Source organism: Anguilla anguilla, chromosome 12 (genome assembly GCF_013347855.1).
Source record: "Anguilla anguilla isolate fAngAng1 chromosome 12, fAngAng1.pri, whole genome shotgun sequence".
Lineage (NCBI taxonomy): Eukaryota > Metazoa > Chordata > Actinopteri > Anguilliformes > Anguillidae > Anguilla > Anguilla anguilla.
In genome coordinates this window covers 29,612,803-29,626,816 of record NC_049212.1, presented here as the reverse complement: position 1 = coordinate 29,626,816, position 14,014 = coordinate 29,612,803, and the positions used below count along the sequence as shown (strand labels likewise).

The 14,014-nt window shown below is 48.2% G+C and overlaps 1 protein-coding gene across 3 annotated transcripts in view; it reads right to left on the bottom strand.

Annotated features, from left to right (window-relative positions):
• Nucleotides 1-14,014, bottom strand: part of exoc3l2b (exocyst complex component 3-like 2b) — a 39,281-nt gene that overhangs the window by 10,449 nt on the left and 14,818 nt on the right. For all 3 annotated transcript variants that reach the window (XM_035384869.1, XM_035384868.1, XM_035384867.1), the window contains exons 2-4: nt 13,454-13,918; nt 11,861-12,078; nt 37-712 (exon numbers count right to left, since the gene is read on the bottom strand). In XM_035384869.1, coding sequence (XP_035240760.1) covers nt 37-712; nt 11,861-12,078; nt 13,454-13,896 — 1,337 coding nt within the window. In that variant the 5' untranslated portion in view covers nt 13,897-13,918. The remainder of the gene's footprint in view (nt 1-36; nt 713-11,860; nt 12,079-13,453; nt 13,919-14,014) is intronic.

The following is a 14,014-nucleotide window of genomic DNA, read 5'->3' as shown; positions in this document are numbered from 1 at the left end:
AGTCCTCTTCCAGGGGTCAGGACCTCAGAAGCCTACCTGTTGTAGATGTTGTAGATCCAGTCCAGCAGGGAGTAGGTGTCGGTGACCTGTAGGGCGGCGCTGGTGATGGTGTGCAGCCGGCGGGTGACGGCCTTGTGGTAGCTCTGCGCGTACACCTGGAAGGCGGCGTACTCCTCGGGGTAGATGGGCACTGCGTTCCGGCAGGCGGCGCCCAGGTCCTCCACCACCCGGCTGCGCAGCCGCTCCAGGTAGACGGCCAGCTGCCCTGCCTGCGCCTCCACCTGCTGGGGCAGGCTGGCGTCGGCCGCCTCCGCCACCGCCTCCTTCCACCGCTGCTTGAGCTGGCGGGGCCTGGGGCCGGCGGGCGCGGTCGCGGCCTCCCTCTGGGCCCAGTCCCGGTCGGCCTGCTCCTCCTGCTGGAGGACCTGCACCACCAGGCTCAGGTTGGGCCCGGCGGTGGGGCAGCGCAGCGACTCGCGCACCACGTCCCACATCTCCTTCTGCAGGGCCTCGTACAGCAGCTCCACGTCCTTGGCCTTCCGCCGCCCCCCGTCCTTGCTGCCGGGGCTGGTCAGCTCCTCGGCCGCCGCCACCCCCGGCGAGCTCACGCCGAGGGGGGCGGCCGTCACCTCGCACTCCTGCTCCAGCTCCAGGATGTGTGTGTCTGCCAGGAACAGGTCCCGCTTGGTCACCAGCTTCAGGATCTCCAGCACTGCCAGGGGAAAAGGAGCAGCGTGACTCAAACTTTCGGGTGAAGCAAAGTGCGGCCAAGACACATACAATGCTCTCCTTATCCTCCCGAGACCTGCCAGCTACCCTGTAGAGGACGAGTCTCTGGTCTTCATCTCAGGAACCATACACTCTACTATGCTGAAACCTACACTACAATGGACATCCAATTAAAATAAAATTATATTTTTGAAAATATTTTCACAGCAACATTTTTCTGTCATCCAAGACACAAAAATTGAAATACTTGAACTTTTTTTTGCCTAGAAAAATATTTTACAAATCAGCTCGTACATTAAAGTTTAGTCTGGTGTACAACACACACACACACACACACACACACACACACACACACAAATCAAAACAAAAACACAACACCCCCCTGCCTGCTCCAGCACACCTGGACCCTGAGCCAGGATGAGGTGTGTGACATGGATTCCCGCGGCTGGTCTACAATAAGATTCAGTGGCTCCTGCCGTACGGCCTGCAGGCAGTTGTTATTTTCCCGTTTGCATTCTTATGTCTGTGACATTTGAGTCTGTCAAGCACACTCAGGAGGAGTGCAGGTTTCATCTCGTCTGCAGTGGGCAACATCAAAGGGCCCTTCAGGGGATTAGAGAATGCCAAAGATAAATCAGCATCCATTCCCACTGAATGCCCAATTATGTGTCTTTAAAACCGACAACCTCAGCTCCACATTTTTAAAGCTCTGACTGTTGATGAACCTTTACTGATTGGATCACGAAAGATACACTAACACTGGGTATGTATTTCCTGTATAATACCTAATACACAATACAGTAACTACAGGTTAAATTTTTAAATAGATGTATTTAAAGAAGGTCCTTGGTTTGAATCCCAGCCAGGGCCTTTCCGTGTGGAGTTTCATGTTCTCCCCGTGTCTGCGTGGGTTTCCTCCGGGTCCTCCGATTTCCTCCCACAGTCCAAAGACATGTAGGTAGGTGAATTGGAGACTCTAAATTGCCCCTAGGTATGAGTGTGTGTCTGTGAGTGAATGGTGTTTGTGCCCTGCGATGGACTGGCAAACTGTCCAGGGTGTACTCCTGCCAATTGCCCAATGCATGCTGGGATAGGCTCCAACACCTCCCACAACCCTTACCAGGAAGAAGTGGGTATAGGTAATGGATGGATGTATATGTATGCTATAATCACTGTGTGTACAGCAGTGCCTGCTGAAGTTGTACATTGGCTATTTTGTGCTGAATGCTTTACACCCACTGAATGAATGCTTAAGTTCTTTTCACCCCCTCCAAACAAACAAAAAAAAAAACCGAATTGAGCACACAGCAGAAACACAATAACCAAAATAAGGGTAGAGACCTTAAAACTACCCTTCTCTCAGATGACGCGAGACGCGAGTGCATCGGTTTGGCATATTTATACCAGTAAACAGACCTGGTCTAACAGGTTCAGGTAAAAGCATAAGGGGTCATCTGTAAATATCTCCTTAAAAAAAAATGCTTCCTTTAAAACTTCAGAAAGCCGAACATTTTTAACATCTTACCAAGACAAAGGGAAGCTGAACGCGAGCTGACCAAACACTACCCCTGAGGTCCGCTAAAGAAGAGGAGAGGAAGCCAGGAGAGTTAAACCCATCTGGCCAAGAGAAATAAATCATTCCGTTGTTCGCATGACGCTAGTGGCACCTTTGCCATCTGACTTTTGAGTGCCAAGGCAATAAAGCGCAAAAGTACATAAACAGTTTATGGAAAGACAAAGTGCACCGTTGATTAATTCGTGAACTGCCAGGTGGCGGACGGCGGAGAGAGCTCATTGAACAGCTCCACTTGCCCTTTGATTGGCGCTCAACCACCGCCTCGGCGGCGGGAACAAAGGCCGACGGCAGAACAATGGCGGCCAAACACCTTCGGTTACGCAAGAGGATGCCGGAGCAATCAACGGGCGCGCACACCAGCGGGCGTTAACTATCTGTGGCCATTTATTAATGCGTGGAGAAGACGTTCCTTCACTAGGAAACTGCACGTGGAGTCAAACAGCTGAAATGACTGAGGAAAGGGACTATTTAGAAGAGGCAATATATTTAGTTCTGAAGCAGGAGCAATGTTGAGTAAGAGTTGTTAAGGAGCCCTTAATAATTTTATTAATACTGCTCATTTCGCCATAACTGATAAGCATAATTAGAATTTTCACAACCAGGTGGTTTGTTTTACGACATCAGTAAACAAAGCGCCTTTGTGTACTGAGGACATTCCATCCCACTAAAAAGGCCAGATCTTTTGCAAGGTCACTTGGAGATTCTGCACTCGGAGTTTGCACACCTATGTTTATTTAATTTTTTAAAAATTTGCCCATCAGTCACGTATCCAGGCCATTCATACAGCTGGATATTTATGAAGCTGGTAAAATAAGTACCTTGCCCAAGGGTTAAAATATCTGGAGCCCCCATGCACCTCACCCACCCCATCCAAAAATCAAGAGCTAGAACTTCTAAGCCCAGGTCCACTACACCACACTGTTGACACCTTTTGTTTGATCTGCTCCATATAAATGAATCAATATCATCCCAAGGCAACAGAACAGCAGTCCATTAAACATATTTCAAAGACGACATACAAGGAATATACAAGAGCACAGATGTCAGCACTTCTGAGTGCTACATACTTAAGTGTCTTGGTCTCAGGAGAGTGAAACACCCAGTGTGGTTTCCATTACTGACCGGTACAGGCTGTTTCCTGCCTCTCTGGCACATGTTTGGGCTTTGCCCAAAATTATACAACTATTGGACTTTCATTTCCCAAACATCAGCTGTTTTTGGGCAGGTGATAGAACCAGATTGATTGCAATATTTGGTGTTGCGGGGGAAGATCTCCAACACTGGAGAAATCCCACAACCTCCCACTCATAAATTATGGTTAAAGCATGTGAAATACAACCTTAAGCTCGAGAAACTCGAGGGCCCCTGAAATGCATTCCCATTTCCCCAGCTTATGTGCGGCCCTGCATACAGGGACTTGTTTTCTCTCATAGAAAATCCTTTATGTTGAGTCATTTTTGAAAACACAGTTTGTCCTGGTTCAGCGTGTGAAATGATCCATCCCCAAAGCCGGCCCAGCTGTGCGTGTTTTCGCTGGGCTCACGGCAGGGCAGCCATGTGTCTCGGCTGCAGAGCAATAATCCCAGACTCCTTTGCTCACTGCGCCGAAGGTCTGGTTTAAGAAGCATGCCATCAGATGGAATTACTTCAAGCCCCTCGGTGCAGGGGGAAATAGAGTCATTTCCTCCTCCTTCAGTGTCATTATAATCGGACGTCAGATGGGAGGGGAGGGGAAGGAGTGGGTGTGGGCAGGGGGCGCTTTGGGAAATCTTTCACTGGGACAGCTCTAACTCACTGCGCCATGGCAAAGGGTTCCACTGTCAAGCACTGGTGTCATACATGCCCAAACACAGTGCATCCATGTACACCAGGCCCAAACACAGTGCATCCATGTACACCAGGCCCAAACACAGTGCATCCATGTACACCAGGCCCAAACACAGTGCATCCATGTACACCAGGCCCAAACACAGCACATCTATGTACATCATGTCCAAACACAGTGCATCCATGTACACCAGGCCCAAACACAGCACATCTATGTACATCATGTCCAAACACAGTGCATCCATGTACACCAGGCCCAAACACAGCGCATCCATGTACACCAGGCCCAAACATAGCGCATTCATATACACCAGGCCCAAACACAGTGCATCCATGTACACTTGGCCCAAACATAGCGCATCCATGTACGCATCCACTATGCATTGTGCCAAAACAAAGCACGTCCCCTGTGAATCAGGCTCAAATGGAGCACATCCGTGTGTGTAATTCCTGTACAGAGCATGCCTGTGTGTATCGCAGCATAAAAGGTCAGGAGCAATGCTGGTCCTTCTATTGCTGAGTAGTCCATTTTTTCCCCCGAAATGGGAACTCTTTTTAAAGAAAAGGATGTGGGGGCACAGCAGTCCCCACTCATCCACCCGGGTCGCGTCCGAGGAGGAAGCATCCGGTGATGTGACGGCGCCCCCCCCACCCCACCCCAGAGTCATTTAGCCTGCTGTCGCCATGCCAACCATGCGGAAGGACATCTAAATATAATACACAATGCCACCCCAGCGCATCGTTTTTTTACGTGTGGGAGGTGGGAAACGGCCGCTGTCCCCGGGACAGGCGGGGCGAATGGATGGAAAAACTGCACACTCGCCCGTTCCGCGGGCCCCGGAGCCCTCTGCCAAACCAGTGACGCATCACCAGGAGGGCGGGGTCTTGGTGGGGGAGGGCAAGCCCACTGTGTCGCCGCTTGAGCAGGAACGTCAGGAGGGAGGGAACGGCAGCGCCCCCTTTAAACGGCAGAAGGAAGGACACGTAACATATCCCCTTGAAACCAAACCAAGTCGGGACCACCAGATGTAGCAGGGCCTACGCGGCAGTTCTTATTCAAGGTTACCCCTGAATCATTAAAACACAGATGACTGACACGGGACGGAGAGCTGCCCAGAGAGTTTCGCTTAGCCCTGCAGAACCCAAACACAGGTTCTTTGTTCAGAGGTACTCGCCCCTTAAACTTACAGCTGAAACATATGCCAAAGAGCTATAGAAACGGTCCCACCCTTCCTAACTAACTGCAGTTGTATAAGCCCTGGCTATAGGATATAGTGAAATTATGTCCCCAATTTTTTTTTTGCACTTTTGGGAATTGCAAGAGCCTAATCCTAGTTTTGGGCAAGTATACACGGAGAAAGGATTGTGCTGAAACAGGAAGCCTGGGGGAGTGTAGTGCCTACCGTGCTGTTCTAGAAGGCCATGCTGTCTTACACCAGGAGCCAAGGTCAGGTAGGTATTTGTGTGGTTCCTCTTCACTGGCAGAAACAAAACAACTCAAAGCCTCCTAAACTCCTGCAGGCATGAGGCACTTGGCCATACCAAATCCACACGAAATCCAAATGCATGAGATGCACATAAGGGTTTGCGGGGCGGTGGGGAGGGGAGCCAGGGGGAGGGTGATGCAGCCAAATAGTTGAATTGTAGTCACTTAATTTACAAACATAACAATTACATTTGTATACCGAAAATTGTTGTATTTCTAGAAACCAGAACTGCGTTTATCAGTTCTATGACCTCTGCTGCATTACCGCTGCATTACTGTTGCATTACCGCTGCAGCCCCCCCCCCCCCCCCCCAGGTCCTCTGCTGTCTCCAGACCTCCCCCCCCAACGCTCGCAGGCCAGATGGGAGGCCGCCCCGTCACATCTCAGCGTGGTCAGGGCAGACAAATATTTTCCTTCCAAGGCAAGATATCAAATAAGCAGCGCAGGGTCCAGTTTCTCCCCTGCAGGCACAGCTGGGCCAAATCTGTTTCTGGGACACCCCCTCTCTCCTCTACTCCCCCCCGCTCACCAGCACCAGGCTCCAGCCACTGGGGTTGACTACAAAGCAGCTGAGCCTGTCCTGAAAAATCCTCTTGTCCCATGGTGTGGGTCCCCCCTCACAGTCACATACTGCCCATAATAACTGACAGGTGACCCCACATGGCAGGGGGAAGGTCTAGTCCTCTGCCCCTGGGGGTCACGATTGGCCAAATGTACGCTCATTTCTTTGTTTTAGATGTATTTTTGATGTCAAAAAGAATGAATTCAATCAAATAAAAAATGATCTGAATTTCAATAGCGTCCTCTATCTCTTGTAAACGTAGTCCCTTCACTTCACTGAGTTCCCCTCCTGTTTACTGGCAGAGCAGAAGAACACAGGAAGAGCAAACTGCTCTGCCCCTCACTGGGAAACGATCTGCGCTTTCAACGAAACGCAACCACAAACAGACAATAAAACCGCTTCTATTTAGCATCCAGGAGTGTCTCCATAGGATGTGGAAGTGAATTTCATCAGGTCTGCATCATGTGCTGTGGTTGCTAAGGCCACCGTTTGGACACTGATACGATAGCAGCAATTACAGGATGTCTGCCAGCTAGAGTTATGGTTTTATGGTCAGAAGGCCTTGGACTGCACTGGAGCGGGCCTAGAAATCATTCACCAGGGCTCAGAGTACCCACCCGCATTTATGGCAGCTTTATCTCAGCAGCCAAACCCCATGTGGACCGGTACTAAACTCCAAAGCATTGACCTGCCGGGTTTCGTTAATCATAAATTAAACACTACCTGTGGCACAGGTGCCTTTGCTTTCCATCTGTCCGGCGAAGTTGCGCAAGGTCTACCCTGCATGGAACACACCAGCACTTTGGAGTGCCGCCAGGGATTTTGGGCCCCATGAAAAGATCTCACATTGGGCCCCACCACCACAGGCCTCCCCATCCCTGCACAATTACAGCACAATGTGTTGAGTAGTCAGGACCGTTGGAATCGTACTAATCCCTCCCCATACGGTGCTCCTGCCAATACTGACTCTGATTCCCATAGCCAAAGATCTTTATACAGTTCCCACTTTTTTATTGTTCTTCACAATTTGAAAATTTGTCATAACATGGAATCACAGACATGGCCCACACCATTGTAAGGGACACTACAGCTGGATTATATGCACACCAGTGCCTGTTTTCCACACAAAACCACAAGCCCAGTGCCGTGGGTGAACTGGGGCTCAGAGGGGAGGATCAGAAGATATTCATCTCTCACTGATGGCAACCCGTAGCCTGGGCTTGCATGTGGTGACGTTGGGAGGAGGTACTGAAGGGGTTACCTGGGGAGAATGCAGGCTGATTCCTCCTCCTACCCCTGGGAGGACAAAGCAAGCAGAGTCCTCCTGATGCACTACCTGTCACAGTTGACCAATGTCTAGGCTTGTAGGGCTTGAATTGAAGCCAAAAGTTTATCACACTTGAGGACAAACAAACAAGCCGATACACAAGTCCCATATAGAGGTGTGGGCAAACACTGTGCTCCCTTTTTTCCTCTGAAGCCAAAAACACAGAATCCGTCATCAGGTCTCTACCAGACTCTTTGTTGTCAGATACGTGGGCTTTCAAAGCTTCTACTTTCACTTCACGTTCTCCTATGTCTCCAAGGAGAGTATTCTTCCTACTTTAGTAATTGAATTATCTGCAAAAATAACAAAAAGGTTGTTTGTTTTCTTTTGTATGGTGATTGAAAAGATTTCCATGTCATTCACTTCGGCCCATTAGGGAGTTTCCTGATGTTTGACAACCGTCGTCCTTAGTGAACATTGTTGAGCACAATCAATATTCACAGCACAATGAATTGCACAACACCGATGTCCGCATTGTTAATGGGCTAACTTGAGAGGATGTTAAAGGAAGTGGGTCACAAACAAACCACCCTTAACAGCCCAGTACTTTTCCCCACTGATAGTCCCCAGTGCCACACATTACAGAAGAAAACCTATTTGTGCACAACAGCCTATTTGGACTCAATTTAAAAAAATGTGAATGTTACCCAAAGAGAAAAGTGTTTTTCACTTTCTTCTGAGACTGACATTGTGTGTCTTTGCTGCTGCATTTCCCATGAGACATGATTCATGTGTTGGACTCCGTGTTGAAATTTTGGCCTAAGGACATAGTTTTGGCCCATGGCGTTCCTAGCAATGCAGCCCCCGCTCCCCCTACCCCCGCCGCACACCCCCCACCCCCCCCCATGTGGACTGTGCAGCAGTGGGAAGCCGGGAATGCCGTCGCTGAACTGTGCGTTGGCAAAACAGCGTGAGGGGACTTGGCAAAGAGTGCCGTGCGAGTTTTACACACATTATGCAGATAAACAAATAATCGACCGAGCTTTGCTATGTCAGCTGGGGGACTTGTCGGCACTGCCAGGAAGCAGACAGCCGGCTCCTTCGTGAAAGATATAGCGCAGAAACCCTTTAAACCCGACCCGGTTCCTTACGAAAGTACATTTCCAGGCGCTACCACTATAATATGGGGAATGTGCAGCCAAGAACATTAAGCCCCCGTCACAATGCCAGAGCTTCACGGAGGTTAAAACCCTGCCACGCTCCATTTGGGGGTTTAATCCGGGTAGAGGTATTATGATGGTGAGACCTGGTCTCTGTGACCACAGGACACCCGCGGCAAAGCTCACACGCTATGGCTACACTGTGGAGAGGGTTCCGGAAACGTGTCCCAGACTCTGATTGGACTGGGAACAGCCTGGTCCTCCTGACTTTCAACAGCTTTTGTTGACAGGTGAAAGATCCGGGCTGCATGAACATTTGGCAAGCCATAATGATCATCAGCACAAGTAATGCAAGCAAAATCGATGTTATTTGTTATGAATATTTTATTATTGTAATCAATACTCCACGTGTATGCCGACCTGGTTCTGATAATTCCAATGAAACTAGTAACACTAATCTTCAATAGCAGGATTGCCTTGTGGGCTGTTTACAGTACGCTAAAAATCAAACAAACACAAAAGGTGCATTTTCATGCCCTGATCCCTTGGTAGTTTGCAGATTTGTTGATATAATTCAGCAAGTCCTGTCTTTAGTTAACATCCAAATAGCAGCTAGACATCTGTTGTTACCATTATAGCCTTATCTCCATATCAGAGACAGGCACCAAGGACCAGAATGTCATGGTCCTGCGTTCCTGTCTGCGTTTTCCCTGTTGGGCCGCCAGGTGGCGGCACTTCTGTTTTGTGTCCTGCTCCCCCTGTGTTAATTGTATGATTGTTTCCAATTGTCTAATCATTGTTTTCTGGCTGTCTCATTTTCCCTTCCCCTTCCGTGGCCTGATTGTTCATGGTGCCCTCCTGTGTCTCGTCAGTGTGTTCTATTTAAGTTTCCCCCTCCCTTGACTCAGGTGCTGGATTCTTGTGGTAATGTCAGATTGTTTGTTTGTTAGCCTCTGCTCCATGTGTTCTTGCCTATGCCCTGAATTTCTAGTGTTTTTTTTGAAGTTTTCCTTGTTTGTTTAAGGTTGCCCTTTTGTTCCCTTTGTTTCCTGGTTTCCAGTAAAGTCTTTTGTTCTTTCACGTGGAGCTTTGTATTTTTTCCACCCTCCCAACCCCACGCAACCTGACACAGAATCCTTAGAAATTAAGAGGACAGACCTGGGCAAGCTGACACGGTGAAATAAATCTACTGAGAAAACATGGCATGCCAACTAAACACTTATTGTGCAAGAGTTGCGTGCAGGAATTATACTGTAAGACAGAGTGAGAGAGAAAGAGAGGGTGAGAAAGTGAAAGGGGTGAGGATGTCACTGTTCTGTTGGTGTAATCTTATAAACTTCTGATCTGGTGATAGATATTTGGTGACATTCACCCAACCTTGTCTGGAGTACTGTATCCTGCATTCTTGCCAATGTTTCACTTAATAGGATTAATAACAAGTTTAAGCATCTATATCGCTCAAATATCTGTGCAAAAGCCTTGCATGTCCAAAATGAAATTCTTAGTAAGAGCACAAAACTGTTTTTTAAAAACATATTCATCAAAAGAACACATGGCTTTTATTTTTTAGTTTGTATAATTATGAATGCACAGTACATAGGGGCGACATAGCTCAGGAGGTAAGACCGATTGTCTGGCAGTCTGAAGGTTGCCGGTTCAAACCCCGCCCTGGGCGTGTCGAAGTGTCCTTGAGCAAGACACCTAACTCCTAACTGCTCTGGCGAATGAGAGGCATCAATTGTAAAGCGCTTTGGATAAAAGCGCTATATAAATGCAGTCCATTTACATAAAGCTGTTTTAAGTGAACTTCCAATTTATGTAAAACAAATAAATGCAAATTACTACATTCTTTACAAGAAAGCATTTATTGGACTTCTTATCAGTCCCATCTACGGGCACTTATCACAAGTCATTTTCATCCATGTTACTTCAAGAATTTCAGGAAAACATTCTCTTTGACCAAAACAACGGAATCTCTGCGTAACCTACTTGGACTTGGTTTACCCACAGCATCCCTTCAGATTTTCCCCTATTGTCTCCAAAGCATCCAGAAATAACCCAGACGACAACGACAAATTCATGACATCATCTTTGTTATGATACTGCTGGTTTGCTTTTCACCCTGAAGAAGAACGGAAGTTTCTAGGGCCGCAATTCTGAACAGTGAGGCACAAAGTTTTTTTTCGTGTTTGTTCTGCAGCTAACCGAGGAAACGTTCTGCAGCAACATGTTATATAACACTACGTATGCCAATTCAATATGGCCGCCTTCTCACAGATTTAAATTTGTGATAAAATGCCATGTGTGCCCGCTGCACACCATGCTACCCCTATCTGCACATACAGACTAATGGAGCTGGGCCCTGGCATGTAGAATTACAAGGCCAGCAGACACACTCCAAAGCAGATGCTGCACAAGGCAGAATCTTCCAGGGGCAGAAAAGGAAAAAAGCTTCCATGAAGCTATAAACCTTGCTCATCATTTCTGTCACAGCTATCACATGTTAGGGCATTGCTACTGAATGCGCCGGTCGCATTTGTTTTTGTTGCTGCTGCCAACAGTCTGTCATGAAGATGGGAGATTAAATGCCGCACGTGAAATGATGGGGTCAACAGATGTGTACATTGATATATCCTGCTCAGACCCGGAAATTCATGTATGGGACATGAGTCTTTGGTCTTGATCTCAAGAACCACATATTCTACCATGCTCAAACCTATGCTGAAAGGGACCTTCAATAAAAAATAAAATATTTTCACTGCAACATGTTTTTGTTATACAAGACACTTGTATTATGTTTTTAAAAATTCTAATACTTAAACCTTTTTCCTGCCAGGTCTCAGGAGGTTGCTACATTTTATTCATTTAGGAGACACATACCCAAAGCAGCTCATAACTAAAGAGAACATATGTGCATCCACTTATGGTGAAGTTATACGAGTTATATGAACAACAGTGGCTACACAACAGGCTAGCATGGGTCCTATATCACTAGAGGTAAGTTCATTATGCTAACCTAGAACCATGGGGCAATTCACAAAAACATATGGAGGGAGGCCCAATACCAGAAAAAAACTTTCTGTCGGGTCTCAGGAGGATATGCTGGGGCTTGAGGAACTGCCAAAACTACCAAAAAAAAAGACGTGGGCAGACTCCTTTGTCTGGTTACGCATTTGCCACAATCGGAGTAATCTGAACATTAGCACCAGTGCTAAAAACACTCGCTGGCAGACTGAGATACACTCTGCTTACCGGAGAGGGGCTCCCTGGGCTTGACCTCCGGCACCTCCTCCACCATCTCCTCCTCGGGGCCCTGGGAGGCGCGGTCCGCCATGGACTCCCTCTTCAGCTTTCCCCCCCGCATTATCTTGAGGAAGGACAGGCGGCGGCTGCAGTCGTCACCCTCCGAGCCCAAGTCCCCGTTGGTCAGGCTCTCCTTCCGCAAGCTGTCTTTGCACCTACCTGCTATCCTGCACATGGAGAGAGGGAGAGAGTGAGTGAGAGAGAGAGCGAGAGAGAGAGAAAGAGAGAGAGAGATGGGTCGGGCTGTGGAACCTCCTCTTGCATTTGGATCACAACAGGAGTTAAAGGCGATTCTGAAAAGAGTCTATTACAAGCTATAATTTGTATGTAAGTACTGAGGAACCTCTTTGCCATGTCTAAGGGCCATTTAGCAGAGGGGCTGGTGATCTGAAGTTCAATGGAGAAGACCTGTTTTTGTCAGTCTCACCAACTGCAGGCCAAGTATCAGCTAACTCAAACTCCAATTAATTTGGAATTAGTCTGCGTCTAGTCTGTGATTGATCTACATTCACAGTTCTATACTGCTGAATGAATTTTCCTCAAATTAAGTAAACAATGCATTTAGGCAGAGCTGATGATTGTGACATTTTCCAGGTATTTTGGAAGTGCAAAGCTGTTAGAGGGGTCCTTAGAACAATGTGGCTGCTTTAAATAGCCTTAACTCAGATAGAGCAAGAGAGCCCACCTTCCCTCTGGAGACAAACAAAAGCTTGGCACACAAAAACAGGTTGCTTTGCTTCCAGATTGCATAATGCAGAACACATTCAGGAAATAATGCACCATCCGTTTAAGTGCTGTACGTCAACGGCTGGCCATATAGCTCATGTACTAACGCACAAACAGCTGCATATTTTTCTTTTTAACCCTCACAACAACACGTGGCAAATTCAGATGGAAAAAAATTATTTCCGCTGGGGACAGGCACAACCCTTCTGAGGGTCATGCTTTACATTACATTACAGGCATTTAGCAGATGCTCTTATCCAGAGCGACGTACAACAAGTGCATCAGTTCAAAGTGCAGAGGTGCGAAAAACACCGTAGAGTGAAGTAAAGATCGTAGTGCCAGAAGTGACCACATAGATCATGACTCCAACCCTGTAGGGTAACCTGTTGAGCAAATAAAACAATCCTGCCAAGTACAAAACTAGCACTGAAATCACATTTGCCTAATCAGAATCAAACAAAACAATCCTGCCAAATACAAAACTAACGAGATCGCATTAGCCTAACTATGTATATTGAGGTAAATAGAGTATAGCTAAACTAGAGGCTAGGGAGGGGTGGGGAGAGGTGCAGTCTGAAGAGATGAGTCTTTAGTCTGTGCTTGAAGGTTGTCAGATTCTCTGCTGTTCTGACCGCCACGGGAAGTGGCTTTACAAACCTCACAATGGGAGAAGTTTCACTGTACTGTCAGTCGGTAACTTGCCTGACCAATCAAAAGGGTTTGCCCTCTGATGGGCCAATGAAAGCTACAGTACCTATAGTAAAGGACACCTGGTTTTTGGTTCTCACTCTCCCGAACTCAGCCCCCGCCAATCACCTGAGCAGGCTGCCCTCGGAGCTCCGCCTCCCTTTCTTTTTCTTCTCCTGGGGGGAGGGCTTTCCGTGAGAGCCCTTGGGAGATGGGGTCCCCTCGCCCTTGCTGCGCCCCGACATCCGCAGCCCCTTGCCCAGCTTCCCCAGAGTCTTGAGCGGGGAGACCCCCCGGATGCGCTCCAGCGTGCCCTTGATGGAGCCGCCCTTCCCAGAACCGCCCCGCCGCTCCTCGTTGGCCTCGTTCTCGTCCTCCTCGTCCTCAAAAGGGTTGCGGTCGCGGGGCACGCTGCCCTCCAGGAGGGAGCTCTCGTTGCCCTCGCTCCAGGTGTCCTGCTCCCTGCCGCCCTCGGCGAAGGGGTTGTGGTCCAGACTCATCTTGTGCAGGATTAGCTCTCCGTTCACCTTGGCCCCTTTCAGCCTCCCTGGGAGGTTCTTAAGAACGGGCATTCTTCCTCTGAGGGCTTGAATTCTACGGCAGACAGACAAGGAGACACAGAGAGATGGAGAGTCAATGGATTTGTTCAGCTTTCCATTCGACAGTCATGCAGACAGAGGTAGATTTGAC